The sequence below is a fragment of the Rissa tridactyla genome, chromosome 8 (assembly GCF_028500815.1).
Source record: "Rissa tridactyla isolate bRisTri1 chromosome 8, bRisTri1.patW.cur.20221130, whole genome shotgun sequence".
In the NCBI taxonomy this organism is placed as follows: Eukaryota; Metazoa; Chordata; class Aves; order Charadriiformes; family Laridae; genus Rissa; species Rissa tridactyla.
This window is the reverse complement of record NC_071473.1, coordinates 50,563,368-50,589,556: the sequence shown is the minus strand read 5'-3', so window position 1 is coordinate 50,589,556 and position 26,189 is coordinate 50,563,368. Positions and strand designations below refer to the sequence as shown.

Below are 26,189 nucleotides of genomic sequence, written 5' to 3'. Positions count from 1 at the left end.
CGCTTTTCATCTCTGAGTTTATTAAAGTGCAAATGTCAACCATGGAGACAGCTATCACATGCAGTGCGGTACACCGAGAAACACTTTCCACACCATAAATGGAAGGTAAAAGGCTTCGTTGTGATTATATCTAATGCACAGTTACTTGCACAAAGGACAAAACTGAACCTAGGCTCCGTGCCCTTCCACAACAGCTAGCCCCAGAAAGTACTAAAGCAATCAATTTGAAAACAAAACCTTCGCCGGTCCATCGGTTGACAACATAGAAAACGCCAAGGAGGACGGAGTGTTTATAGAGCTCAGGGTTTTTTCCTGAGCTTCACGTTAATGATATGTTTGAAGGGATGCTTACACGCGGAGCTTTTAAAAGTTCAGTATTTTAACCAGAAAACCCCCATAAATAGATAATATCATAAATCATAAATACTCCCTATAGTATGAACGAAAAATTGCAACGGACTAGTCTGGTTCATCTCCCCCACAGAGCTGAGGTTTGTCTGCCCAGAGATGCCGGGCCATGGACACTACAGTGATGCTCAGATTCAGTTTTGCTTTGTGCTCTAAAATTAAAAAAAAAACAAAACCCAACAAAAAACAAATGCATTGAGGTACAAAACATGTGAATATAACATGATACAGAACACATGAACATGCTTTCAGCAACAAGAATAAATATCACCATGTCTACAGTACCTACTTCACAGCTTCGTGAGATGAGGATAAATAAACCATTTCAAAACTTGAAAAAAAAAAAAAAAAAAGCCACAGAGATGAGTCTTACAAATAAACTCTGATTTTTAAATTAAGGCAGCTTCAGCAGGAATTTCAAGGCTTTTGTTGAAAACAGACTTTTCGTAACACCAGAAGTGTACTCATGCTTTGCAGCCGGAGCTCTCATTTACCGTCCAGTTCTCCTAATTTTGGTGACCAAAACCGAGCGAAGATATGTGCATCCGATACACGGAAGATCAGATTTTTTTTTTCCTCTCAGCAAAAGTCAGTGTTTGGTCAATAGTATAATGTGGGAATTCTAAAAAAAAAAAAACACTTCATCTCTCAGGCATGGGAGTGAGGTACCTCTGAATGAATCGTTAACTCCGTGCCCAAGAGGCAAACTGGAAATTCAGAATTATAGGAAGCTGTTGCTTTGTTTTTTATAAGTGAATGACGACAAGAAATATATAAGGGAAGGGCTAAGGAGGCCGAAGGAAAGTGCTAAATGGAAAGCCCGCACCAAAGTAAGACCTGAAGAAAGGTGACTCTAGGAGGTACATCGTACACCTGAAACAAAAACAGATCCTAAGAATTTTCAGTAAAATACTTCAGGAGCCGGAGGGGGGATTTGTTTGGCTCATCCGAAGGGATGGATGTGCGATTCTTCTTCCCCCTTCTCCTCTCAGCGACTAAAAGGGTGAAGCCAAATAATTGCACAAGAAATGGTACTTCAAGTATTTAGAAACACGGCCTGCACGTCTCACTGGCGGGATTCTGCATAAACTCGGGAGGGTGGGGGGGGGGGTTGTGCACCCTGTGAAATAAAGCTGCGACCTCCAGCAGTCCGGATGTATGTCGAAGGCACAATTTCATGTCCTGCGCGTGGGGCGCTCCTCCTTCTCGATGGGTGCACACAAGACAACTGATGACAAAGAGCAGTGAAATGAAAAGGAGTCGACAGAATGCTTATTATTTTGGTCAAACTTCCTCTATTCCAATACGAGTGCCATTATAACCACACGAAAAATTGTATATACAACAGACACTAACCCGTTGCTTCACTTTTTTACAACACTGCCCAGATCGACCCCCGTGCTTCTACACCCCTGATGAAATGCTGAGTTGGGTGTACACGCGGAAGATGCATTTCTGACCCCTTAAGAGAAAAAAAAAATAAAAATCCCGCTGCCTTCGCCTGCTCAGCTCTGACTCCTGAACCCCAAATTCTCCCAAACCTCATCGGCTTCGGCAGGGGAGGGTGGGAGGACGCTCCCGGCTCCTGATGCCACTTCGCCTCCCATCCCTGGCCGAGGCCACGCTGGGTCCGACGGGGGTCAGCTAAGCTCCTCAGGGGCTTTACCTAGAAGAGGGTGTAAAAATACCATCCCTTTTCTCCGGGTCCTCTCGCACGCCGGGATTAGCGTGGGCGATGGCAGGCGTCCAGGGCACGCACCTACCCCGCTGGGCAAACCAAACTGAGAGGCCAATCACAGGGATGCCACCTACATTTTTTATATATATATATATATATATATGTACACACACGTATAATATATACGTATACATATGTATACATATATCTTATGTATAATATATATATGTATATTATATATAATACATTATATATAATACACATATTATATATAATACATTATATATAATACATATATAATCTATACATATATATATATATATTTGCCAACTAGTACAGTACAAGCTATTTCTGAATTAACTCCTCCAGGAGCTGGAGGTCCATGCTGGGGCCTAACTGAACTCCAGCCTTTGCATTTTCGTCTCTCTCCCCCCCCTCAGGCTGAAGCAAAGTTTGGGTGAGTTTGTGGCTTGCAAAGCGCAGGCGTCCAGCGGCTTTTGAAGAATTGCACTTGGAGGAATTCAAGTTTCTGTAGGTCAAATAGGTTTACCCTGCTTTTCCTGATGGTCAGGCGTGTGCCAGCATCACCGGAAACAAAAAAAAAAAAAAAAAAAAAAAAAAAACCCAAAAAAACCCACCAAACCTGACCACAGTGTAACAGTGTAAAAGTTAAACTTTTCCTCTGGAAAATGTAACTGGAGGTCAGCAGCTTCTTTGTAGCTGGGAACCAGAAAATAGCCTGTGTGAAAGCAAAATAAATTATTAAAAAAAAAAAAAAAGGGCGACTTCTCAGACTATTTCAAAGCGCAGCGTGGATTTGGGTAAGGCTGTAAGGGACGGTTTAATCGGATGTGTTCCTCGCGGCGGTACTTCCATCGGTCCCACTCGCTCCACTGCCTCTGCTGACATCGAGCAGGAAAGTTGCTTCATCTCTTTGTGTCTCTCCATATGGAAAACTGAGCCACTTTTATGGCCTTCCAGGCAGGACAGGCTTTGCAGATCCACACGTGAGTTAATGTTTGCAAGGGTCTGAGAAGATGCCAAGTGCTGCAAGGGCTTATTCTACCACCTACAAATCCCACCCGCCTCCAGGAAGGCAGTATTTCCTCCCAAGGGCATTCGCTGCCCTTTAATGCCATCAGTTCTGCCGGGTAGGAAGTCCCAGAGGGGAGGTGTCATTTTAAGGCGAGACATCGGTACATCGACGTCCTTCTGAACCGCAGATCGTATCTAATGTGCCAGCCCCTCCTCAACTGGGCTACAGGTGTTTCCAGGACAAGTGACTTGGCAAGATGCTCAGGTGGGAGCGACGATTTAAACAGCCTTTTACAGCTCAAATACGTTTCACGGCGGGGGGTATGGACGCTCCTAACTCTTTCTTGGGTGGAAATTAATGTCTGTCCCTCCAGCCGCTCGGCTGCCCTCTCCTGCTCCTTTCCAAAGGGACTTATCTCCAGCACCCGAAACCATTTAGGGCTGTTTGCTCAGCGTTTGCTCGTGTCCCAGCACTGATCCGAAAGCTGCTAAAAAGCTGGGTGCTGCTCAGTTTCGGCTCTGGGGTGGTTATTTTGGCATGCAGGAGTCTGGATTCTCCATCCTCGCCAGGTATGACCCGCTCACACCACAGCACTGGAGACGCGCATCGTCCGAGAGCCACCGGGCACAGCACCAAAGCCATCCTCCGCCCCAGAGTATTTATTTCATCACGATATAAGATAATAAAAAGCTCGATACAAAACCTAGGAGTACTACAAATATTTCCAGTGTTGCTTTTAAAAAGAAAATTGTTCTGCTGCCGGGTTTTATAATCCAAGCACTGCTGCGTTGGATTTAGCGTACGAGAACTTAACAGCAAAACTGATTTGTTATTCTTTTTTTTTGGATGCTTTTGTGCGGCTTCTGGAAAAATTGGAGCTGTAAAGTCCCGATAGTGAGAATCCAAGCGTAATCTGTAACAAAAGTAAGGCAATTTTGTGTTTTTAAAAAAAAGGGACTTCAGGCTGAAAATGTCCATTTAACTGCCAGTAGATGGCAAAAATATCCCGTATTTGTCTTCATTACCTAAAATGATTAGTACAAAAGGCTTAATGTGTCGTTCTCTTCCTTGCTTCTCATAGAAACTTGCAGAAAGTATAAATTAAAGTGCAACTGTACAAAAAAAACTAGCAAAAAACCTCTACGGGTAATAATAAGAAGCTATCCAAAAGATGGATTAAATTTTTTTTTTTTTGAGTGACCGCGTTCCTGGGATTAGCAAAAGTTCTCCTTTGCTTTGTTTCTTACAACAACAACAAAAAAAAAAAAATCAGGAAAAAAAAACCAAAACCCACCCAGGATTTTTTTGGCAAAGTTTTCATAAAGCATTTGTTCCTTGACTCATTAGACTATTAACGTTCCTTCGCAATCAAGTAAATGGAATTAAATACCATAGCAAAGCCAAGCGGGTGCCAACGCTGCCCATTAGATGAAGCCTATGTAATCAAAAATAAAAATTCTTTTAAACAAAGGAGTCACACATGCATTCGAGTTTACCCTTGAATAGCGAGAATTGAACCTTAAAAATCGCCGTAGTTTGTCTTAGAAAATAAAATCCTTTCCTTCAGATAGCCAATAGTAAAGGAAGAGCGATACGCTGGATTCGGATATCCCTGCCTTGTCAGCGGAGCGGTTGAAGGTGACGGTCCGTTGGGCAGCGGCGGGACGGGAGAGCCCTCCGGCGCGAGAAGCAAATCTCCGGCGGCGCGAAGCTGCGAGCGGGGGACGGCGGGGACGGCGGATTTGGCAGCGATTTTCGGGTGGTCACAACCGGGTGAAGGCTTCCTGTGGGAAATGCGGGAGGTAAATGCTTCGGAGCCGCGCCATGCTACTGGCTCTCGCCCAGCCGTGATGACCCCCACCCCGTGGCGGGCAAAGAGATGGGTTTTCGGGGCAGGGGGTGGCGCATCCGAATCCTGCTTGGGATCTGGCCCCTGGAGGGGAGGGTGAGTGGGTTGGAGGGGGGGTGACGATTAAGGGCTGGAAGGCAAGCTGCCTTCACCTTTGAAGGTGGTGAGCAGGTCAGTGCCCTCCAGGGCGCTCAGGAGGAGGAAATAAAGCATCTTATGGGACATTCCTCTGCAAAGACTTGACACGCGGAGGCTTTCCCATGGCAACTTTGCAACAGGACCTTTGCACATCCCACCTTCCCCCCCCGCTCCATCTTTAGCAGGGGAAAAAAAAAACCAACAGAGGGGAGGGATGGCATATTGCACTAGTGCAGAAGTGTCTGAGCAGCTGCTGGTTTTAGGAGGAAAGTGTTACCAAAGGCATCCGGATGCGAACGCCGCAGAGCCACTTCATTACCCTGTTTCGTGTAGCTCCTGGCCGACCCCTCTGAGCTGGCTCAGCCCATCCTGGCCCTGCTCCGCACAGCAAAGGGGGTACAACCTCACTGCAGGCTACCGGCACCGCAGAAAGCTTGGCCATGTCTCCGTTAACTCAGGATGAACCAGGGGTGAGGTGTTTTCCAAAAACTCGGAGATATATTTGCTAGTTTACAGCCACGCCAACGTTTCCCATTTGGTTCACTTGGATAAAAAAGGGTATTGGATATATTTCACCACGGTATAATGAGTGAAATAAAGTTATTCTTAATTTCCTCGGTGCCTTGTTAGAGGGGAGTACGTTTTGGGTGTGGAACTGGCTCTGTCGCAGGCTATGGAGCGGTGAGGGGCGGAGGAGGAGGAGGAGGAACGAAGGAGAAGAAACAAGGAAGGGATAAGTCGGACCCGATCCTCACAGTGCAATACCGTGTGCGGAGGGACCGGTGCCTCGGTGCCGCCCGTCAGCGAGCCAGGGCCATGATCAGGCTGGCGCACATCTCGAAGAAGTCCATGGTGTGGCTCCCCAGGCGCGGCGTCACCGAGGGGATGCTGCCGACGAAGGAGCCGCTCAAAGAGCCCATCAGCGACTGGCACTCAGCGGCCGCGGCGGCATCGATGCTCAGCCTCGGCCGGTGCAAGCCGGCGGCGGAGCAGGAGCGCTGTGGCGTGGACGAGCCGGACCTCTGCTCCATCACGTCATCTTGAATATGAAAAAAAAGAAAAAAAAAAAGAAAAAGTGGCATTAATTTGGCATCTGCAACGCGTGTTTGGTAAGCAACTAGTAAGAGTAGTGGAGACAAATGGCTCAAAAGTGCATTTGCTGACTTGACACAGCAGCATAAGCGTTTTGAAATGCAAAGAATTATTTTAAAATTTTTTTTGACACTGCCAAACCTGCCATTTTATGTGTTTTCCATCTTGCGTTGCACCATTTCCCGCTTACCATCGATGCTTTTGAAGTCCAAGAGATAACTGCGGTTGTCCACCTGGTAGAGCTGCAGGCTCATCTTCACGTAGTTGCCCGTCACCGGGTTCTTGCGGCGCACTCGGAGGTGGTAGGAGTTCACCACCTGCAAGGGGAAACTGGCTTTCAGGAGTAAGATTCAAGGCAGCACGAAGACCATTTCTTTCCTTACTTTTTTCTAAATACTAGCAAGACACCTTTTGAGAAAAACACGGTTTCTAGAAAGAACAATATCTATAAAACCAAGCAAAGGGTTCATGCCCTATTTCCTCATAAAGCCATCTTTAAAAATGCTTCTTAGGGCTCTGATTCACCAGGTGCTGGCAGACGAAGCCACCGTGACCCATCTGCCAGGCACCAAACTGATGTTTGCTCCTCTCTGACCAGCAGCAACGGCCACATGAGCCAAAAAATCCACTCGTAGACCCACGTACAAGGACGGTGTCCGTGAAACCAGGGCACCTGGGCAACTGGGGAGAGTAACTGCTCCCATCGGTGCAGCTAAATTCAGTGTTTGTGAATCAGCCCTGAGCTGTGCGTTTTCTCTTGCTGCTTCCCACCCCACAATCTGCTGCATCTCATTTGCAGTGAGATTTTTTTTTTTTTTTTTTTCTCTGTGCTATATTTAAGAAGCAATTGCGTGGATGGGAAAGCTATTTTGATGAAGAGTCACATCTGAAGTTATTCTTAGGGTGGGAAAGACTATTGTGAAACCTCCTCGTACCAAAAAAGCTCCACCGCCTACATGAAGACGTTGGGCTGACTTGGTTTGTGAAGCTGTACCAGAAATCCATCAGGTTTGTTCGCTCTCTGTAAAACCGTGCAGCTAACAAATGCCTGGTTGGTGTAGGCATATGCATCTGGAGACAGTCCATCTCCTGGCTGCTGCAGTGAAATCGGGATTCTGGGCGCTACTTGACTTTAAATATGTGATATTATCAAAAATAAGGAGGAGATAGGAGGCACTGAGGATGCGGCAGAGTGATGTTCACGCTGTACGTCACTGTGGGACCTGGAGCGAGGAGGGTGTCTCCTCCGGTGATGAAGATCTGGGCTGAAATCCTCCTTACCTTGTTCCCCATGCTCACACGAAAGGCCGTGAGTCAGGAGAGCTCACGTCAGCGACTGCACCGAGATTTAGTGAATCAGGCTTAGCAGAAAATAGGAAGGGCTAAGTTGGGGGTTTATTAATCGGCCTTTGAAAAAGATTGCGACTAAATGCTGCGTGGCTCTGAAGAAACACCTGACGGGAGCGCTGTCAACTAAAATGCCGTCTGGGTTTAAATCGAGCTTCAAGAAGGTGAGCCCTAAACCGGGGAAGCAGTAAGCGTGTCTGAAAGCACATCCGGACCACCAGCACCGCTCCCTCTCCATCGAGGAAAATGCCACCACAGCGATGGTGCAAACTCCTGCCCCCAACGTCCCCCCGCCCCTCACCCGTGCATCTTTAACGAAGATGCGTGTCGTGCCATTTCAGCACACAGGACTGCTAGGACGCGGGCAGAAATAACGAGAGTTACTTTGCTCAGAAGCACTCGAGATGACCTCGCAAGGAATTAGCCACCAAAATTAGAAATGCGAATGGCTCCTCTTATCCCCGCAGCTAAACGAGGCAGAATCATCCTTCCAGTCAGAGGCTTAGAGCGTTCAGAAAGAAAACTCTTATTTCAGGCTATAAATAAGCACCACAGCTAGCATCTTAATGCAGCGTGTTTGTAGGGACAAGAAATAGCAGGGCTGGTGGCAGGGTGCGAGCATTTGTTCGGAAACAGGTGAGGCTGTAACCAAACCTACCAACCTCCCCGAGCAATTCAGCTCATGAGAAAAAGACCCTCGAAAAGCAGCAGGAAGCACCAGCACTCCCTACCTTCCACTCGAAATCCAGCTGTTTCATAGCGCGGTAGACCTCGGCCATAATGTCATAGGGTTTGCTCTGGCTGCGGATTCCCAGGTGCCACTTGGCCTTTTTGACAGTCAGGGGTTTTGGCTTGGTGGTGTTGAGGGCATCCAAAGGACATCGTGCTTTGGGGCTGTCCGCTATCAAGGGCGGCATCCGCTCGGGATGCGGCTTCACCCCGGGAGGGATGTGCATGGCGCTGTCGTCCATGAAGGAGCCGGTGGGGGGGCTGGAGGCCAGGTAGAACTCGCTGGCTTGGTTCATGATCCTCCGGTTGTCAATGACGAGGTGGTAAGCCACCGCCAGCTGGTCCTGAGGGTCACCGCTGTACAGGCTGTTCATCACCTCCGACTCTGTGCATTCAAACTTTTCACAAACTTCCCGAACCGCGTCGTCATCGATGACGGTGGCGTCGTAGGAAGGGTCCTCTGGGAACAGGTAACTGGGCAGCTCCTCCTTAAACCACTCGTGTTCCCTGGGGAAAGGCAGAAAGGAGACACCATGAGCTCGGTGCAGGGCTGGGGGCATAAGCTGGGGCAACCACTGCCACCAGTCCCCCACTTTGTCTAGCTAAGACTGATCCTCACCTGCAGACTGGGGAACCCAACCCAGCCCAGCACGGTCCTCCCAGTCTTGCAACAGCGACGACGCTTTGCAAGCATGGCTGCTTGCTCACTGGGCTTTGCAGTAAGACCTCAGCACTTACGAGATGCTCACGCTTTTTGATGACTATGGGTCTGATGGAGATACAGAGCATCGAAGTTATCCAGGTACCTGATTCCCACTGATATTACAATGAAGTCGATGATTAAGTGGCTGAATGCCATAGAGAGCTTTGTCTATATGTTCTATGTATCAACTGTAAACTTATAGAATCATAGAATGGTTCAGGTCAGAAAGGACCTTAAAGATCATCTGGTTCCACACCTCCCACCAGACCAGGTTGCTCCAAGCCCCGTCCAACCTGGCCGTGAACCCCTCCAGGGATGGGGCAGCCACAGCTTCTCTGGGCAACCTGGGCCAGGGGCTCACCACCCTCACAGTAAAGAATTTCTTCCGAATATCTAATCTAAATCTCCCCTCTTTCAGTTTAAAACTGTTATCCCTTGTCCTATCACTCCACTCCCTGATAAAAAGTCCCTCCACAGCTTTCCTGTAGCCCCTTTAGGTGCTGGAAGGGGCTCTCAGGTCTCCCTGGAGCCTTCTCTTCTCCAGGCTGAACAACCCCAACTCTCTCTGCCTGTCCCATGTCTCAGCATGTCTTGCCACATGTGCTGCTGCTCTAACATGTAATTAAATCCTCTCGTCTTAAAGAATTAAGAAATAAAAAAGGCATTTTACTTGTTTTTACTTGAAGGGTAAAATTGAGGCCATCCATTGCAAATGCGTTAAAAACCTGAGAACTCCTGAAAGTCCCAGTAACGTTTAAGTAGATGCGTAGCACACCAGCTAGCTGTAATGGTTACTATAAATTTCATAAAACGCTCACTGAGCTCCAGTTTTGCAAAATGTTTCTAAAATGGCTCGGATTGTGAGAACTTGGAAGTCCTACTGCCAGCCATGAACTTTTAATGATCTCTGCAGGCACAAATATCTGCTTAAGAACCCAAGTGTCCCCTTCATCTTGAATTTCCACAGCGATGCATGCAGATAAAAGGTTCGTGGGCACTGCACTCATTGCCTAGACGAGAAAACTATGCTGCATTTAAAGATGAACTATTAACTCACATTTTAAACTATATGCGGTATTTATGGATTAAGTTAGTAATTCTTGTGTTTCTCCCCCTTTTTTATTGGATAGACACTCAGTACAATGATTACCCTCTTATTCCGAACGGGGACCCAGAGGGAGGTGGTCTTGGTAATGAAAAAAGGCTGGTGGATATTAAGTTCTTAGGATTATTGCACGATGTAGCTGGTTTTGCTAAGCACTATTAAGAGATTTTTGAGGCTATTTTATAACACAGTAAAATAGCATACATATATATATATATGTAAAATCTATATAAAATCATCACCCTGTTCATCATCACCCACTGCCAGCCGGCAGAACCCACCTCTCCATCGGCGCAAAAAGGTGCAGGAGTGCTCCTTGAATCACTTGGGACAAAAACCAGCTGGATTAGCTGATACTCCTGTAAAGCACCCGGCCCACCTGCCAGCAGATGACCCCCCGGACAGCCACCATCCTCTGCCACCGGTATGCTGGAGCCCCCCCCGAACACAGCCAGCCCACCCCATCCCACCTGGGCTGACCTGATGTCCTTGATGGTTGCTCGCTTGAGGGGGTCAACCTGCAGCATGTGCATGAGGAGAGTGGCGACGGAGCGGTTGAGGTATTCAGGGATGTAAAACACACCTCCCCGGATCTTCTTGAAGAGGGTGGGGACGTGCTCGTCGTCGAAAGGCAAAGTGCCACAAAGAAGGGCGTAGAGGATAACGCCACAGCTCCAGATGTCCACCTCGGGGCCGGCGTACAGCCTGTGCGAAGGCAAGGGCAGGAGAAAGGTGTCACCCCCCCCATCCTCCTCTCCTTAGGCTGCAGGTCCCACCGGGCGAGCTGGGGACCCTCAGCCAGCTCCACGGGGGCCAGAGCCACAGCCCACCCCAGGGCTGCTCATGCAGATGCCCCCAACCAAACCTGGCATGGCAGGTTTGGAAATGGCATGGCAGAGCTGACGTGGGCTGCCCACGCTCCTCTGGATGGACACGTACATCCCTGCATCCTCCAGACCCTCCAAAACACCAAAACCCACATTTCCAAGAGCTCTGCCAGGCTGTTTGTTCCTTTGCCCCAAAGGCTCAGCCAGCAACTCCGGTTCATTCCACGAGGCAGATCAAATGGCAGCAGATACTCGATCTCGGTGTGTTTATTTTCGGTTGAAGTTTGTGTGTTGGTACGCAAGCGCTTCCGACAAGCTGCTAATACGCTCCCTGGCATCACCAAGCCGGGACACCCCAAATATACGGGTTTTCCTGCTGCTTGCTCGCTCCATTTGTTTATCTCTTTTTGCTACAATGGATGCTTTCTCAGAGATTTTGGGAGGCGGTGCCTCCCCTCCACCTGTAAAACCCTACTAAAATACAGGGGCTGAAATGGAAATACAGAAGTCGCTTCACGCAGCCTCAGCATCCTGCACTTGCTCCTCCTGAAGAGCATCGCCGCAGACACACCAGCGTATAAAGAACGCCGGTCATCCATACAGCCACTTTCTGAACACCACCAAAACACCGGCTCCGCGCCTCCAAGGGTGAGACTTTCCACCAGCGAGGCCAGGGACCGCAGCAAAGTCACTTTGGAAGCGCGGACCATTAGCCAGGTTCCCCTTTGGTCCTGCCTCCACGCGTGATTCCAACAGATTTGTTTTCCCGATAACCGTGTTGCCTGACCAGTTCATCAGACTTTTAAGCCCAAATGAGATGCACTTTTATGACGCTGAAACCTGAGCTGTCACGCTCTGCTGCTTTTGTGCTCTCCCCAGCAAAGGCAGCAGGAGCCGGTGAAAAAGTGCAACGTGTAGGTTTGGTTTTGGTTTTCTTTCTTACTTTTCCTGTTAATAAGCTGTATTGCCTGTATCCTTCAAACAGTCAGGCTCTGCACACTGGGACTTGCTAACAACGTGCCTTGTCTCCCATACGACCTGAAAATAACGTGCTTCTGGCCTTTATTGAAAAGGACATGGAAATGATACGAATGGTTTTTTGGAATCACATTAAGAGTTGCCGGCTTTGTCCCCCTCTTGACAACGAGGATTTACTTGCTTTCACGTGTAGAGCTGTAGTCACAACAGGGTTTTTGGATGCTGGTCTAATTCCTAGGATGCTCTGCCAACACTTGCACTGGTGTAAACAGGCATAAAATAATCATAATCACAGCTAAGACACTTTGAACAAAATGTTGTATTTAAAAGCTACAGTGATAGGCAAAAATACGCTGGATTAGGAAAACTAATGCTTGTGCAAAGGGTGATAGTGAGGAGATGGGTAGTTTGAAGGACCATGCAGAGGGATGAAAATTTGAAAATCTGCGTTCGCAATCCTTGCTATGCTATTATAGAGTTAGGGAAATAAGTACATTCGATGTAACTGAGGTTCCTGGCAGTAAGACACAGGAGGTAACAGTTCTGTATCAACGTGGCAAAGTCCAATTCAACCTTGCAGAGCGCGTTCAACGCGCCACGTGTTGTACAGATGTGGCACGCTGAGAGACGCAACCACACTGGAGGTTTGTCAATTCAATTCATCAGTTCAAAACAAAGTTATGACGGTTGAACCTCCTGTCACGAAAAAAGAACCCTAGCTTAAGGAATCAGAAGACAAGTATTTTCAATACAAGAGTTCAAAGTGTAGGGAATTGATTAAAGATACTCCAGATCCTTCTGTTAGTGAGTAGGTTTCCTCATTAACGCTGTGTTTTACATTATAGGTGGGCAAGAGAGAAGGGGCTGGTCTGGAAAAGTCTTTCCATCTGAAACCTCAATATTTGCATCCAAAGAGGAATTTTCATCCTCTTTAATTAGCAATATAAACAGTCAACATCTGCTATTAATAAGTCCTCCAAAGTAAACATCTTTAGCAAAACATGTTCTGCTATTACAGCTATTGAGAAATGTAATAACCAAGAAAATGTCCAGATTTTTGCCAGTAGATTCACCCAAACGTATAAACACAGCCTGGAAGGATTCAGCTGCTTTTACTGGATGCGCAAAGCTGTTTCCAATCCCAAGGACAAATTGAAAGACCGTGTGCTCACACAGGGTCTGGTTAGAAGCGGAACGTCCTACCTTCCAGAGATGACTTCAGGGGCTGCATAATTTGGGGAACCGCAGCTCGTGCGTAGAAATTCGCCATCTGACATCATGTTGGACAATCCTAAAAAGAAGATGTTTACTACGTATTGATGCTTGACGTGAAGGTCCAAGCCACAGAGGACTCCCTGTCGCACAGAGGAGGAGAGGTATAGAGAGTGGAGGGGGAAGTTTGGAGGGAAACTGTCGACATCATTTAGATAGAGTCCTTTGAGCTGATCTGCAAAGCATCGTTATTATTATTATTATTAATAATATTACCATTACTATTATTATTTTCACCTCTAACCAAGGGAGGGTTAAATGCTGACATAATTTAGATAGAGTCCTTTGAGCTGATTTGCAAATCATCGTTGTTATTATCACTACTACCACCATTATTTTCACCTCTAACCAAGGAATATTCACTCCAGGCTAATTTTGCTTCTCTAAGTTACAAATCCCACAGTTTTCTTTCTTTGGCAAGGAGGAAATGAGACATAATTCATCCCAGAGCACTTAACGTTAGATGGGAATTGTGTGGGGTCACGGAAGTTGTAAATCTTCAAAAGGACTTATCACTGTTAGAAAGGACTCACCGGGACGGAGCTGGTAGCCCAGCTATTTCAATGGATTTCACTCGGTAACGCCACTTTAAAGACTCCTGTTACTGCTCATTTGTAAAATGAAGCGAGGCCAAGAGCACATGGCCAAGCGTACGGAGAGCACGCATGAAAATAAACACACGCCACCAGCTCGCCCTGGAATTAACTGCACTGAGTCTGTCTTAAACATAAATTAGCCAAATCTTTATATTAGGTGATTATACTAAAACATAGCAAAGATTTGCAAATTACTTCGCTGCTCCGTTCTTAGTGCCAGTACAGCAGCAGCCTACAATAAGCAATCCCTGCTTTTGCAAAAAAAAAAAAAAAGGCCGGTGTTTATAACTGTGGGCTTTTCAGGTGAAGCAAGTGCTAGTGGTTAGGAAAACAAGGCTCTGGGTTTTGTACGGCGTGCTACGCCGACACGCTCCAGCAAGCGCCTCGGAGCTGGCTGCATTTCTGGAATGCTGCTGGGGTCACATACCAAAATCGGCTATCTTCGCATTCATGTGCGCGTCCAGCAGCACGTTCTCCGGTTTCAGGTCTCGGTGGACAACCATGTGTCTGTGGCAGTAATCCACCGCCGAGAGAATCTGCTGGAAAAGGCGTCGAGCTTCTGCCTCTTCAACCTGCGGGTGCAAGGGGAAATAGTCCTGAAGGCTGGTCTGCGCGCAGAGCTGGCGAGGGAAGGTTTGACTTAGCAAGGAGCCAAAATATTCCAGGGTGCAGAGAGAAAATCACAGCGCGCTTGTGACCAGAAGCAGCAAATAAAGCAGATTTGCCCCCCCGCCCCGGCCTTGCATTTTATAGCGTGCTAATGTTTTCAAACGATACAGCCCAGAGATGAGATCAGACACCTAAATTTGGCTGAGCTACCAAGGAGAACTTATTGGTGGCACCTATGAGGCAATGGCTCGCTGTCCCAAGGGGACCAGTTCTGCTACACAGCACACGCAGATCAAGGCTGGACAAAACACCCCGGAAGATGCTACAGGGAGCGATTCCTCATGGACAGATGGCTTGGGGGGGAAAAACGGCTAAAGGTGGAATATCATAATGATTTTAATTAGCTATATAGCTATATTAGCTATAAAGTTGTATGAGCTGTATCAGAGAAATTACATTTAAAATTATGAGGAGACGGATTATTTTTACTGATGACTTCTTAAAGACTGTCCTCCTGAAAAATTTAGTTTCTGAATGCAAAGGTCAGAAAAGATCCAGATTAGTCACTGAAAAGATAAATGTGTAAAAGACAAATGGGTAAAATGCGCTGGAAATCAGAACCGTAGGTAGGAAAGTAAATGGGCTCCGCTCCATCGACCAGTACGCTAGTCTAAACCAATTCATTGCAAATGTATTGGCTTTTTGTAGTACAGAGAGGAAACGTATGATGGGCTGATCCTTCACCTGAAGCCTTGTTCTGGATGTCCACTTCAGCCCATTTGCATCTCCTTGCCCTGTGGTTGCTCCCTGCCTACGAGGATGTCCACGGGGCAGACACTCGTGATTTTCTTTGTAACCATAATATCACATTTCATGGGCTCAACCTATGCCTCAGGTGATTCATACCCAGCAGGATTACTGGCATTCGAAAATGTTGTTCAGATAAGCCACATCCTTAAAAAGTCTTCAAAAAACCTGACGTGGAGCCAAGGGGGAGGCGAATGACCGGGACGGAGACCATACCGACCGCTCTTTCCCTACAGTAAATCTGCTGCTGAACCGTGGGGGTTTTGACAGGCAACCCAGACCTAAAAATCATCAAAATATGCTAGTCTTCCAAATATTTGCACTAAGCAACACGTTACCTTGGATATTTTGGTTTGCGTATCGAAATACATCAGAGAACATTGCAAAAAATCGCACGCAACTTTTGTGCGAGCTGGGTACGAGACACTCCAGATGGGATTGCTGTGAAGCAACTTCTATTTTGGGCCTTAACCTTAACCGTGTTCCCTTTAGCAGTTGTTTCGCTTCTAAACACCATCCTCTTCCCACACAAGTGTTTGGGCTGACACGGTACTGGCACTTACACGTCCATGCTTACAGATGTAATCAAATAATTCACCGCCAGATACATATTCCATGACCATGAAGAAGTCCGTTGGCGTGCTGATGACCTGGTACCTTCGAAAACACAAGTGGATTTAGGAAAAAAAAATAATGAAGAAGAATGGGGAAAGGCTTTTAAACAGATTATTAGTTTCATGTCAACCCTTAAAATAAGCATTTCTGCTTCTGAAAAGCCACCTCTTATTTCAAGTATAATGTTTCACTTGTCCATGAAAGGATCTCTCCTACAGACCTACAGTTTTCCTTCAAGCTTTTAAATAATCTTCTGAACTCTCTGCCAGACAATCCTATCGCATTTAGGACGGTCCTGATTTTCAAATTCCCATTTTGCCCAAGATCGGTAACAACAGCTTTAGAAATGAAGGCTTCATTATTTGGGGGCAGGGCGGGGGTACATTTGGTTTCCCTCACATCAAGGAGAAAGAAGACCAAGAAGAACTCTAGACACTAGAGGGAGCTTCTTTTGGAAAGGTATAGACGAGCGCCCCAAAAGATCACAGCTATTTTTCACATATTAAATCCCTCTTTACATTCTAGAATGGCGGCGGGGGTTGGGGGGGAAGTATCATCCTTGAATCACAAATTTATTCTCCATTTTCATTCAAAATGACCCCCCCCGAGCGCCGTGAACGCATTTCAGTGTCCCAGCTGGTACAAACCGCCCGTGATGAGCTGAGGTCAACGCAGCTACAGGACATTCATGGCAGCACCAGCTGAGACCCCCTCCCTTTTATTTCAGACACATTGCTACTTGCTTTTTCTTTTCTTTTTTTTACAGCTGAATTTCCGTGGGTCATAATTTGAAACAAACACATTTCAAACAGTTTTCAGAGATCAGCAAGTGAAGAGGTGATAGTCCCACAAAGATCAATGGGATCAACTGAATTTTTCTGAAGTGCTTCAGACCCAGACACGTAAGTTATTAACTGCCCCATTATTTCTTTTATATACATGTAAAAAGCTATTAAAAGAGGAGACTTTTGTACCACGGTCTCCTCCTCACCTCTTTATTTTATCGTTGTATTTCATGATTGCAGTATGTACCATAGGAGACTGATAATGTTCAACTGGGTTTAATTTTTAGGCTTTAATAGTTTGACAAATGTGTGAACAGGACTTAACTGGCAGGATGCTGGACACACAGCTGAGGACTCTTGCTGGCTTTTTCGTGAAATAATACCAATCTGTTCTCCAATAAATCCCTGGAACTGTGAAGTTACTCTAAAGTCAACAGTTGCTGCATGGTTAGTTATTTAACTGTAGAGAGAATTTGTTTTCCCTTGCCTCTAAGTCCCAGGTATTTGCTATATCTCATGCCAGTTTTAAGGCTGACCTAAATGTCAACTTATCCTTGCAGTTACCATTCAACAGCTTTCTTTTATAGAAATGCCAAAGATATTATCGAGTGCCTCATTAACGTGGACTGGCTGCACAAACTGGGGATTGAGAAGGAATCCCAGAGGCTGGAGCGCAGGTGCTGATTTACAACTTAAATTCGGGTCCATCAGAGGGGCAACTTTGAAAACTTATGCCTGAATAATAAATTTAAAAAAAAAAATATATATGTTCCTTTAAGCTCCGGATAATCAGGCCATTAAAACGTAAATCCTATTGACTTCAGGCCAAGGCTTCACTCTACAAGCCGGGCTGCGCTGCAATTCCTCAGGCACGACTCTCAGCAGCTTCAAGTCCAGAGATATCAAGCCTAAAAAGGGTCATCACAAACAACTCCCAACGCAGGGAAGCCCAGACCCTTTCTACGCACCTTCACAATGGCCTCTGCATGGGAGAGGGGACAGCTTGGACGGGTTTAGCTGAGCAAAACCTGATGCGGGGACATCGGTCTGTTGGCTGTTACAACTCAGTCTCCCAATGGAAGAAGCATCTTCCGTCATTTCTCAAAGTGTCATCTGTGTCCCCTGCCGTAACGTAGCGGGAGCCTCTAGAAAAGCAACGTTTGGCTCTAACATGCCAAAACTTGACCACACACTTAACGTTTTCTACTACTCTAAGCCACCTCCTGAAACCAAGGCAACTGCGTACGTGAAGTCTTTGCAGATGGAGGAGTAAGGCGGACACGCGGCAGAAAGGGTACTTACAGCTTGATAATATGAGGGTGCCGGAAGAGTTTAAGGTTTTGAATTTCTCGTTTGATCTTCCCAACCACATCCAGGCTGCGTATTTTCTGTCTGTTGAGTATTTTTACCGCTACTTTGTGCCCCGTCAGCTGGTGTTCGCCGACTATTAGAGAGAGAGCATTGCAAAGTCACTACACAGCGCAGCAAGATTCACACAAGCAATTTAGGACACTGTGATTTATAAGCAAAAAGCAACTCTTGAAGGGAAAAAAAAAAAAACCAAAAGATGAGGGGGTGAAATATTTTAAACTTGGTTTTTATCTCTTCACTTTATTGCTTTCTCAGTGGAGTCATGGAAGACAGAAGAGAGGGGACTTATCCATAAAAAACACTCACGTAGATAAACCAGAGTGAGTTACTGGAGGAGGTCATACCCAAAGCTAATTTGCGAGGATTTATGGCATGTAAAAGCTAGATCAATCAGAAACAGATAGATTTAAATGGCAGAGGAGAATCTCCACCGTAACACACTTGGTCGAGTAAATCCCTAATAAGCCCAGTCTTAAAACTAGACCATCGCACTTCTTTTAAAAAAATGATATAGGGATTTTCCCTGTCCAAAATAGGACTGCGGGATTTGCATTACTAAAATGAATTTCTATTTATACTTCCTCAAGTGCGCGTCTTGGTTTGAGGACAAGCTGCAGGAACGCTGCTGCACGGCAAGAGCAAATTCTGGCTTTAGAAAAGATACAAACTTCAACACGGGTTTTTATAATATGCGCTTTGTGCAACGGAGAGGCTGATGCTTATCTCCGGGGTACAGGGACAAACAGAAACCACAAACCAGGAGTAGCACCGCTGGCACTGGGGGAATTGCACTAACTTAACAATAACGTGAGATGGATTCAGCATTGGATCCACTTGTTATCAATAAACAGATTACGCAGAAAAAACAAATAGCTCGTTGGAAGCAAGATTTGTCGTGAAGTTAACAGCAGAAACTGCTTGAAGACTGTCAATCAGATGTTTGTATCTAAAAGGATTCTCTGGCCATGAGCTACCCCTTCTCACTATTTTCTAACGTGATACTAAAAATGGTGACATATGGATGGTTTTCTTAAGACTGCACAGAAAACCTGCTTACAGTAAATATTTGTGCTCTCTAATTATGAACGTCACCCTTCCAGTAATAACACAGGGTGCAAGGAGTTAATAATTATGAGCAAACCTGGTTATTACATTATTAGACTCTGTAATTTTGGAGGCCGTAACGAGCTGAGGAGAAGCAAGCGGGGCGAGCAGACGGCGTGAGAAGGGCAGGGCGGCAGCGCCGGCACCGCGCGGGGCACGCCAGGTCACTATTATTAGCCACCAGATAAGACCTGCCGGAGATTCTTTCCTCAGTAAGAGCATCCTAAAAATAAAACACTTTGCTGCCCTTGAAAATTAAAGCACCACTTTGCATGCCCATTTTATTCCTCGCAATGCTTACAACTACCAGGCGAAATGAGAATAAGCTAAGCTTTGCGGTAGAGATGCAATTTAGGGATTAGCTGAGGGCTGGAGGAGGCAGATAATTCCTCTTGCGCGGTGCCAGGAGAGCGCTGTAAATAGTCAGAGGAGGCATTTTCCCTGGTGCATCCTCGGGGAGAGGAGAGCAAGGCAGCGCTGGGCCTGTCCCGGGGCAGGGAGGCTTTCGCTGGAGCAAGACTCTGCAAAGCATCGCCTGGGCGAGGGGGTCCAAAAGCAGCTCCGAGCTTTACTGGGGCTTGGGGGTGGGGGGGGTGTGGGGTACAGCCTCTTCCGTCGCTGCAACAAATTCTCCCCACGTTGTGCCAACAGTCATCTTATAAAGAGCACCGATCTCTCATTGCCGAGGTTGTTGTGGTCTATACACGGTATATATGACACCGAGGAGGCTGGGGAAGGCACGACAGAGAGGGAGAAGACAACTTCAGAAGACACCTTTGAGAACAAGGTTTTTTTCCCAGCAGATTCCATGGCCTATAGCGCTCCGACAGCTCTGCTCTCTCTGTCCTGGGAGCACAAGAAGCTGTACTTTGGAAGCTGCCCTCGACTCACTCAGTTCCATTAAAGAATTACAACGCGCTAAGCCATTAGTTGGGAAACTGAGGAACAGCACAGCAAAGAGTTTTATCGCTGAACTAGGAAGAAACCCCTGATTTCTGCCGCCCTTTGTTTCAAGACAACCCTTTCTGGCCTTCTCCCACTATATGCTTTGAAAAATGTTTATTATACGCTTGGGAAAAAAAATAAAATGGCCATGCCCGGAATTAATAATTATTGTTTTTGAAACCGCTGCCGAGTAGTACGTCCCCTTTCCATCCATGACAAACAGCGTGTAACTCTGCGAAGGTTTGCTAGCTGCAAACACATTAATAATTAAAAATAAACAGTCTATTTTGTAATCCTTCCTTTGCTTACAGTAAGCATTAGATACAGAGATGATATTGTTTCAGTCCCCAGTGGCTTGTTAAGCCTTGAGAGACAAAGAGAGAACGTAATTTGCGATGTGGTGGGAGACTTTTAAGCCTTTCATGTCTCTCCGGCTGCAGCCTGTAGGTGCAGGAATTTTGACATGGGGCAGTAAGGACGACCGTCCCTCTGCTCATGGAGTCGCTGTCTCTGACCCCAAGTGCCGGAGCACGTTGGTGGGATGATCCAGCCCATGTTGGTGGGATGTTGAGCCAGGAGGTAGGTCCCATGCCTCCCGCAGGCATGGAAGGGGATGCTCGTGCAGCTCCTCTCTAATGGGTTTATCCTCTCCTCGCCCCAAGGATGGGCAACGGTGGTCTCGGGTGGTGGTGAGGAAGCCACCACCTTCCCTCTCCCTACCTCTACAGATTAAAAGCCCAGCAGGAGGAGGGTGGGCTGAGCAGCAGAATTAGAAAGGGGATTTGAGCAGATGTCTTGTCTTTTAGTGACAAGTACTCAGGTAAGCTCCACCGCAGCTGAAAACCAGCAACCAGGGCTTTCCTGGGGCGAGCAAGGAAGATGGATTAGACACTGAGGGGAGGAGCAGCATTGCACGCTGTGCCACAAAAAAAACCCCAGATGTAAAGGTTAGGCGGTAACGCTGACCCTAAACTCCAAAAAATGCCACCAAATGGGACATGGTGTGAGCATCCTTCGCTGCTACCCCATCGCTTGCACGTGTGACTGCCTGGGCACGAGGATGCTTCAGCATCAGATGATGTTAAGGAAAGAAGGGAAGAGTTTTAATAGAATTAGTTTCTGAAAGAGGACCCTTCTAATGTAGTTATTTTTATAAGAGAAAAAAACGAGGAGGAATAGTATTTAACTTACAGTAAGCTGAGAAAATCATTAAAACCCCTCGACAACATGGTTTTTTTACAGCAGGTACCAATGAAGCCACCTCTGCGTGTGTGTTTGATATGGCTCAGGTAGCACAAGCAGTTAAATTTTTTTGCAAATTCCCCAAGGGAATGTAAAAGTTTAGGGAGGAGCAAGAAAACTCCTTTCCTATCAGCTGTGCCGGCCCTTATCTCAGCCCAAAGTTAAAAACGAAATCCATCCAAGGCATATATTTAGCACCGCTGTATTAATTCTGCCCCAGCGCCGCTTGCTCGTATGTTATATCATCCTTCCCTTCCCTTTCCTTCAATCTGTTCAGTCTCCTTTAGTTTATCTTCCCTCCAACGCCAGGTTTGTCCTTCAGTGGGAAAATGGGATCTGACCCCAACTCGAGGACCTGTGCCCATGGAGGTGCCCTCATAACCAGCATAAACATAACCCAAGCATTGCTGGTCCTTGAGGGACCACAAATTCATCATCTTGGTGGCCAACAAGCATGGGCAAGAAACCACCAAGTGGCCACCAGGGACATCGTGCGTGGCACCACATGGAAAAATATTTGTGTTACTCTGCCGGGTTTTGATTGAAGCTCTCGTTGCGCGAGGGCCGTGGTCACAGGAGAGCTCTTCGGGGACCCGCAGGGTGGGATGTGCCCAGGACAAACACAGCAGCAATTTCTCTAATCTGTTCTTACCAACCGGCAGTGGAGGAGATGCCACCTCCTTCCTTCATTGCTTCACTAAACTCAAAATCCAAGATCATTTCCGCAGTTCTATTTTCAGCAAATTAATCTTATCTTTGGCCTGGAGTTCAGGGAAAATAACTATCACCAGCTCTCCCTGTATTTGGCAAAATCCTATCTAGTAACGTTGACCCTTGGCATGAGACCTCCTATCCATCCGCCACATTCACATCCACCACGTTAACTCCTGCCACCTTCCTCTCTTGTAGAAAAAAAAAAAAAATGCTGCATTTTAATCACCATTTCCAGCTGGAATTTCAGTATTATCACCAAGATCCTGCTCCCATCTGCCAACCTATTTGCTCCCCTCCGTGCCTTGTGTGGTCTTTCCATAAATAAGATCAAGGAACTGAATGGGCGTAAAACTAACTGTTTCTTGCAGCGTTTAACTAGTTTTCAGGGGGATCGGTTCGCTGATGACCCATGGAGTGCTCAGGCAGAACAAACATCCCAACAGGGTGGCAGGGACATTTTCTGTTGTTAGATCTGGTTTCTGATGGCTCAAAGCGACTATTCAGCTCCAGCCACAAATCCAAGCTCTGGTTCCTGCTTCATCGTTACTAAATCCTTCCCTCCCATTGCCGCTTTTTAATTTCCTTAAGAACTGCAATCCTTAAAAATTTTAATTTATGATTTCTTAATGTTGAGAAGGAAGGCCTCTCACAAAGTCTTGCGCAAGGCAGTTTGAAGAAAACACATCAGCAACACGAAATGTCACTGATGGCACTGGCCGCCGCAGTGAAAAAAATATATATACAAAGCTTGACCGAATCAGGCAAAAATGTCTTCGCTTTTCTCTTGTTTCTTGCTAAACAGGGTGAATACACTTTTTTTTTTCCTAAAGCTCACTTGTTTAAAATGCTATAATTCCGTATAAATAGGAGATCTAGTTTCTACATCCCAGTTTCCAATCTCACGTCCAAATTTCACGTGTCAGTTGTAGGCAAAATGTTAAGGAAAAAAAAAATATTTATATATAAAGGGTACTACTTAGGCATAAAGGATGTTGAGCTAGGCAATCTCTTTTATGTTATTTGAAATGTTTTTTTGGAAACTATCAGCGTTTACCAACGTCGGGTCATATGTGGGGCGGGGGGTGTTTGTGCTAGCTACTCCTGAAAGGTGGTTATGGAAAAAAGGCTATTGTTGGCAGGCTTAATTTGGCCCCCAAGAAAAAAAAAAAAAAATTGCCTCTGGAGCACTTTTTGAGGTCTGCTGGTACACATGAGTGATTTAAATGGTCCTTACTGTTAGAAGTATTTACTCCGATAATTCTTTAGTCAGTAAATTTGTGGTTTGGGATTAAACACGGCAATATATTTTTAGGGGCCTGATTAATGGTCACAGGTGGATTTAGCTCCAGTGGTTGCGGTGGTTTCTTTCCCCTGCTGTCAATTTTGGTTTATTTTAAAACTCTGGTCGCTGAGTGCGGGCACATCACCCCTTCCACCAGCCACAGCACCGCGGGGCAGGGGGACACCGAGCGGGGCAGCTGGAGCTACACCCATTCCCAACCAGGAATCACAGCTATCCATTTTGCTTAGACAAGAAATTTGGTTGGGTTTGTTTGTTGTTTTGTTGGGTTTTTTTTAAATATCTTGATTCAAAGATAAAATTTGCGTGTAATGGCAGAATGCACAGGAGACAGAAACACAAATCTTTGCAAACCTCACGGTCGGGCAAAGCGAAGGTGGTGCCTTGAAAATGCGAGCTGGCCACCTTGGCACGAACACAGAGGAATCCCAGCGTTACAGCCCAAGCCAGACCCGACCCCCTCCATCCTTGCCCGCGGAGGGAGCCGCTTCCCGGGCTGCCGGGCTCCCGGGAGTGATGTACAGCAGGAGAATCCCCTTTCGCTCCCGCTTCCTCACGCTCCGAAACGCTTGCCATCCCTTTGGGAAGGAAGGGGCGGCGGGGACCACAGCCCCGGCACCGAGGGGGGAAGGATGCCGGTCAGTGTCCGCTTTGCTGCCCAACCTTCCCACCGCCTTCCTCCCAGTCCGGGGAGGAAAGTTTTGGGGGGTCCTGCGGGGAGCACCGGCGGCGGGGGCTGCAGCGGGCAAGGGCTTGGGCGAGGTCTGCATCCCCCAGCACCTGCCCGCGATCCCCATCATCCCGCTCCCCCCGTCCACCACCACCACACCGAGAAGGGGCCGCCTCCCACCCCGCAGCCCCCCGGGGATGCTCCGCCAGCCGCTCCCTCCCCCGGACCCCGCCGCCCCCCGGGGATGCTGCAGGGGGGAGCCGCCGAGGGAGGGGAGGCGATGCCCGGCGCGGAGGCCCGCGTTAACGGGGAGGAGGTGAAGGAGGAGGGGGAGGAGGAGGAGGGCGGTGGCGGTGGCGGGGGGTGCGCAGCCCGGCGAGCCCGGCCCCCCTTCCCCGCGGCCGCGTTACTCAGCTCTTGACTTTGCCGAAGGTGCCGACCCCCAGCGTGTCTCCCAGCACATAGTGGCCGATCTTCACCCGCCCGTCGTGCTTCTGCTTCTCGGCCATGTTCGCCCCCCGCCGACGGACCACAATGCACAGGGCCGGCCCGGCTCGGCGGGCGGGAGCGGGAGCGGCGGCGGCGGCGGCGGCGGCGGCGGCGGCGGCGGCGGGGCGGGAGCGGCGGCCGGGCCGGGTGCGCGGGGGCGGGCAGGGACGCGCCCCCCGCGGATGCCGGGTGGGGAACAGGAGCGGGAGGGGGGGCGCACACACACGCGCATACACACACCCCTCTTTAGGGTGCACCTGGTTGGGGGGGACGGTGCGTTAGGGCGGCATCGGCTGGGGTGACACCCTCCGCTGGGCGTGCCCTTCTTGGGGTGCGCCCTGGTGGGGGTTGAGCGCTCTGGTTTGGGGTGCACCTGGCCGGGAGTGACAGCTTCCGTGGGTGACAGTGTCCTCCGGGTGCACCCTCCCTGCCGTGCACCTTCCTTGGAGTGACACCGCCCCTAGGGTACACTTTCCTTGGGGTCCACCTATCTGATGGGGACACTCTTCTTGGGGTGCGTCCCCCCTCCTTATGGTGTGCCTGGCTTGGGATGGCACCTGTCAGAGGGGGCATCTGGCAGCTGATGGCACCCTCCTTAGAGGGACACTTGCCTGGAGGGTGCAGCTGCCTAAGAGTGAGACTCTGCTTGGGATGCACCCTGCTTGCAGTGCCCCTTGCTTGAGTTCTTTATAGCACACCCTCTTTGGGGTGCACCTGCTTGGAGGTGGTACCCTCCTTGGAGAGCATGTGCCTGAGAGTGGCACCCACCTGAGGGTGACACTATCCTTGGGGTCTGCCCTCCTTATGCTGCACCTTCCTTGGGTTGATCCCTCCTTTTGGTGACACTGTGCTTGGGGTGGCACCAGCCAGGGAAGTTGCATCAGGTCTGTAGAGCACATCTGCACAAGAGGGATGTGCCGTGGGGTGGGAAGCACCTGCGAGGCTCAGCTGTACCCTGGGCTGGGAGACGAGGTGGGTGGGTATAAGGGATTGATGGGGATTAAATAACATGGGCAGGAAGGGGTGGAGGGTTGTGCTGGAGTGGTTGGGTAGTGGGCTGAAGGGGGAGAAAGGAAGTGTTGTGGAGAAGGGTGGTTGTGAGGTGGACAGTGGGTGTTGGGACTTGCCTCGTTGGGTGTTTGCCAGGCTCCAGGAGGAAGGCAGGTGGCACCGGTGGATATCTCCTTATTGTCCTTCACCCTGGACTGCAGGCTGGGAGAAGTGGAGACCCAGTGTGCGTCAGTAAGTTCACGTGTGTGGTTGGGAAGGGCTGAGTTTGGGGTGATGGTGGTGCTGCCCACTGCCAGCAGCTGCTGGGCTGTGCGTTGGGGTGTGATGGTGGATGGGCAGTTCTCACTTGGCAAAGCAGCTCCAGGAGCCTTCTTGTGGGTCGGTAACTGTGTTAATACAAAGGAACAAAACAGATGGATGGGCAAGGAAGCATCAATACATGGGCAGTCAGTGCAGCCAGCTGAAACCATCTCCATATCTTAGCTGTGCTGTCAGCTGCTGTTTCTCATGAGCTAACAACTCATCCTGACGATAGAATTACCCATGCCTTAGCATGTCAGCCCTGGGACAAACTGCAGTCTGGTGTGAGGGTGTTGTATATTAAATAATAACACAGCTGCTCTAAGTGGGCTACTTCTTGCTAGAACTTCTCATTAGAAATGTACTTTTGGAGGAGGAAAACCCTGTCCTGAAAGAAACACCCATTTAGTGATCCCAACTCTTTTTGGTGATGAAGGTTTCCCTTTTTACTTATTAAAAAGACAACTGC

General features: G+C 48.0%; 1 protein-coding gene across 4 annotated transcripts; it reads right to left on the bottom strand.

The window, feature by feature from the left end:
- Nucleotides 1–24,512, bottom strand: PRKAA2 (protein kinase AMP-activated catalytic subunit alpha 2). 4 transcript variants are annotated; one of them, XM_054212795.1, is made up of 10 exons: nt 24,336–24,512; nt 17,877–18,018; nt 15,738–15,831; nt 14,186–14,330; nt 13,094–13,181; nt 10,566–10,790; nt 8,280–8,784; nt 6,392–6,518; nt 5,865–6,148; nt 1–4,906 (listed from the first exon to the last, which is right to left on the bottom strand). In XM_054212795.1, the coding sequence occupies exons 1-9, from the start codon at nt 24,427–24,429 to the stop codon at nt 5,910–5,912; spliced, it is 1,659 nt and encodes a 552-aa protein (XP_054068770.1). In that variant the 5' UTR covers nt 24,430–24,512; the 3' UTR covers nt 1–4,906; nt 5,865–5,909. The 4 variants fall into 4 exon arrangements, with proteins under 4 accessions (XP_054068770.1, XP_054068768.1, XP_054068769.1 ...); XM_054212793.1 differs by having other exon boundaries at nt 5,875–6,148; XM_054212794.1 differs by having other exon boundaries at nt 1–4,902; nt 5,890–6,148.
- Between the last annotated feature and the right edge of the window lie 1,677 nt (nt 24,513–26,189).

What these genes read in the sequence shown, in the direction of transcription:
- PRKAA2 (XM_054212795.1), bottom strand. Translation starts at nt 24,429, where the DNA reads ATGGCCGAGAAGCAGAAGCACGACGGGCGGGTGAAGATCGGCCACTAT. An exon ending in CACCTTCGGCAAAGTCAAGA is followed by an intron (nt 18,019 to 24,335) that starts GCTGAGTAACGC and finishes TCTCTCTAATAG; the next exon opens with TCGGCGAACACCAGCTGACG. An exon ending in CACCCTCATATTATCAAGCT is followed by an intron (nt 15,832 to 17,876) that starts GTAAGTACCCTT and finishes GTGTTTTCGAAG; the next exon opens with GTACCAGGTCATCAGCACGC.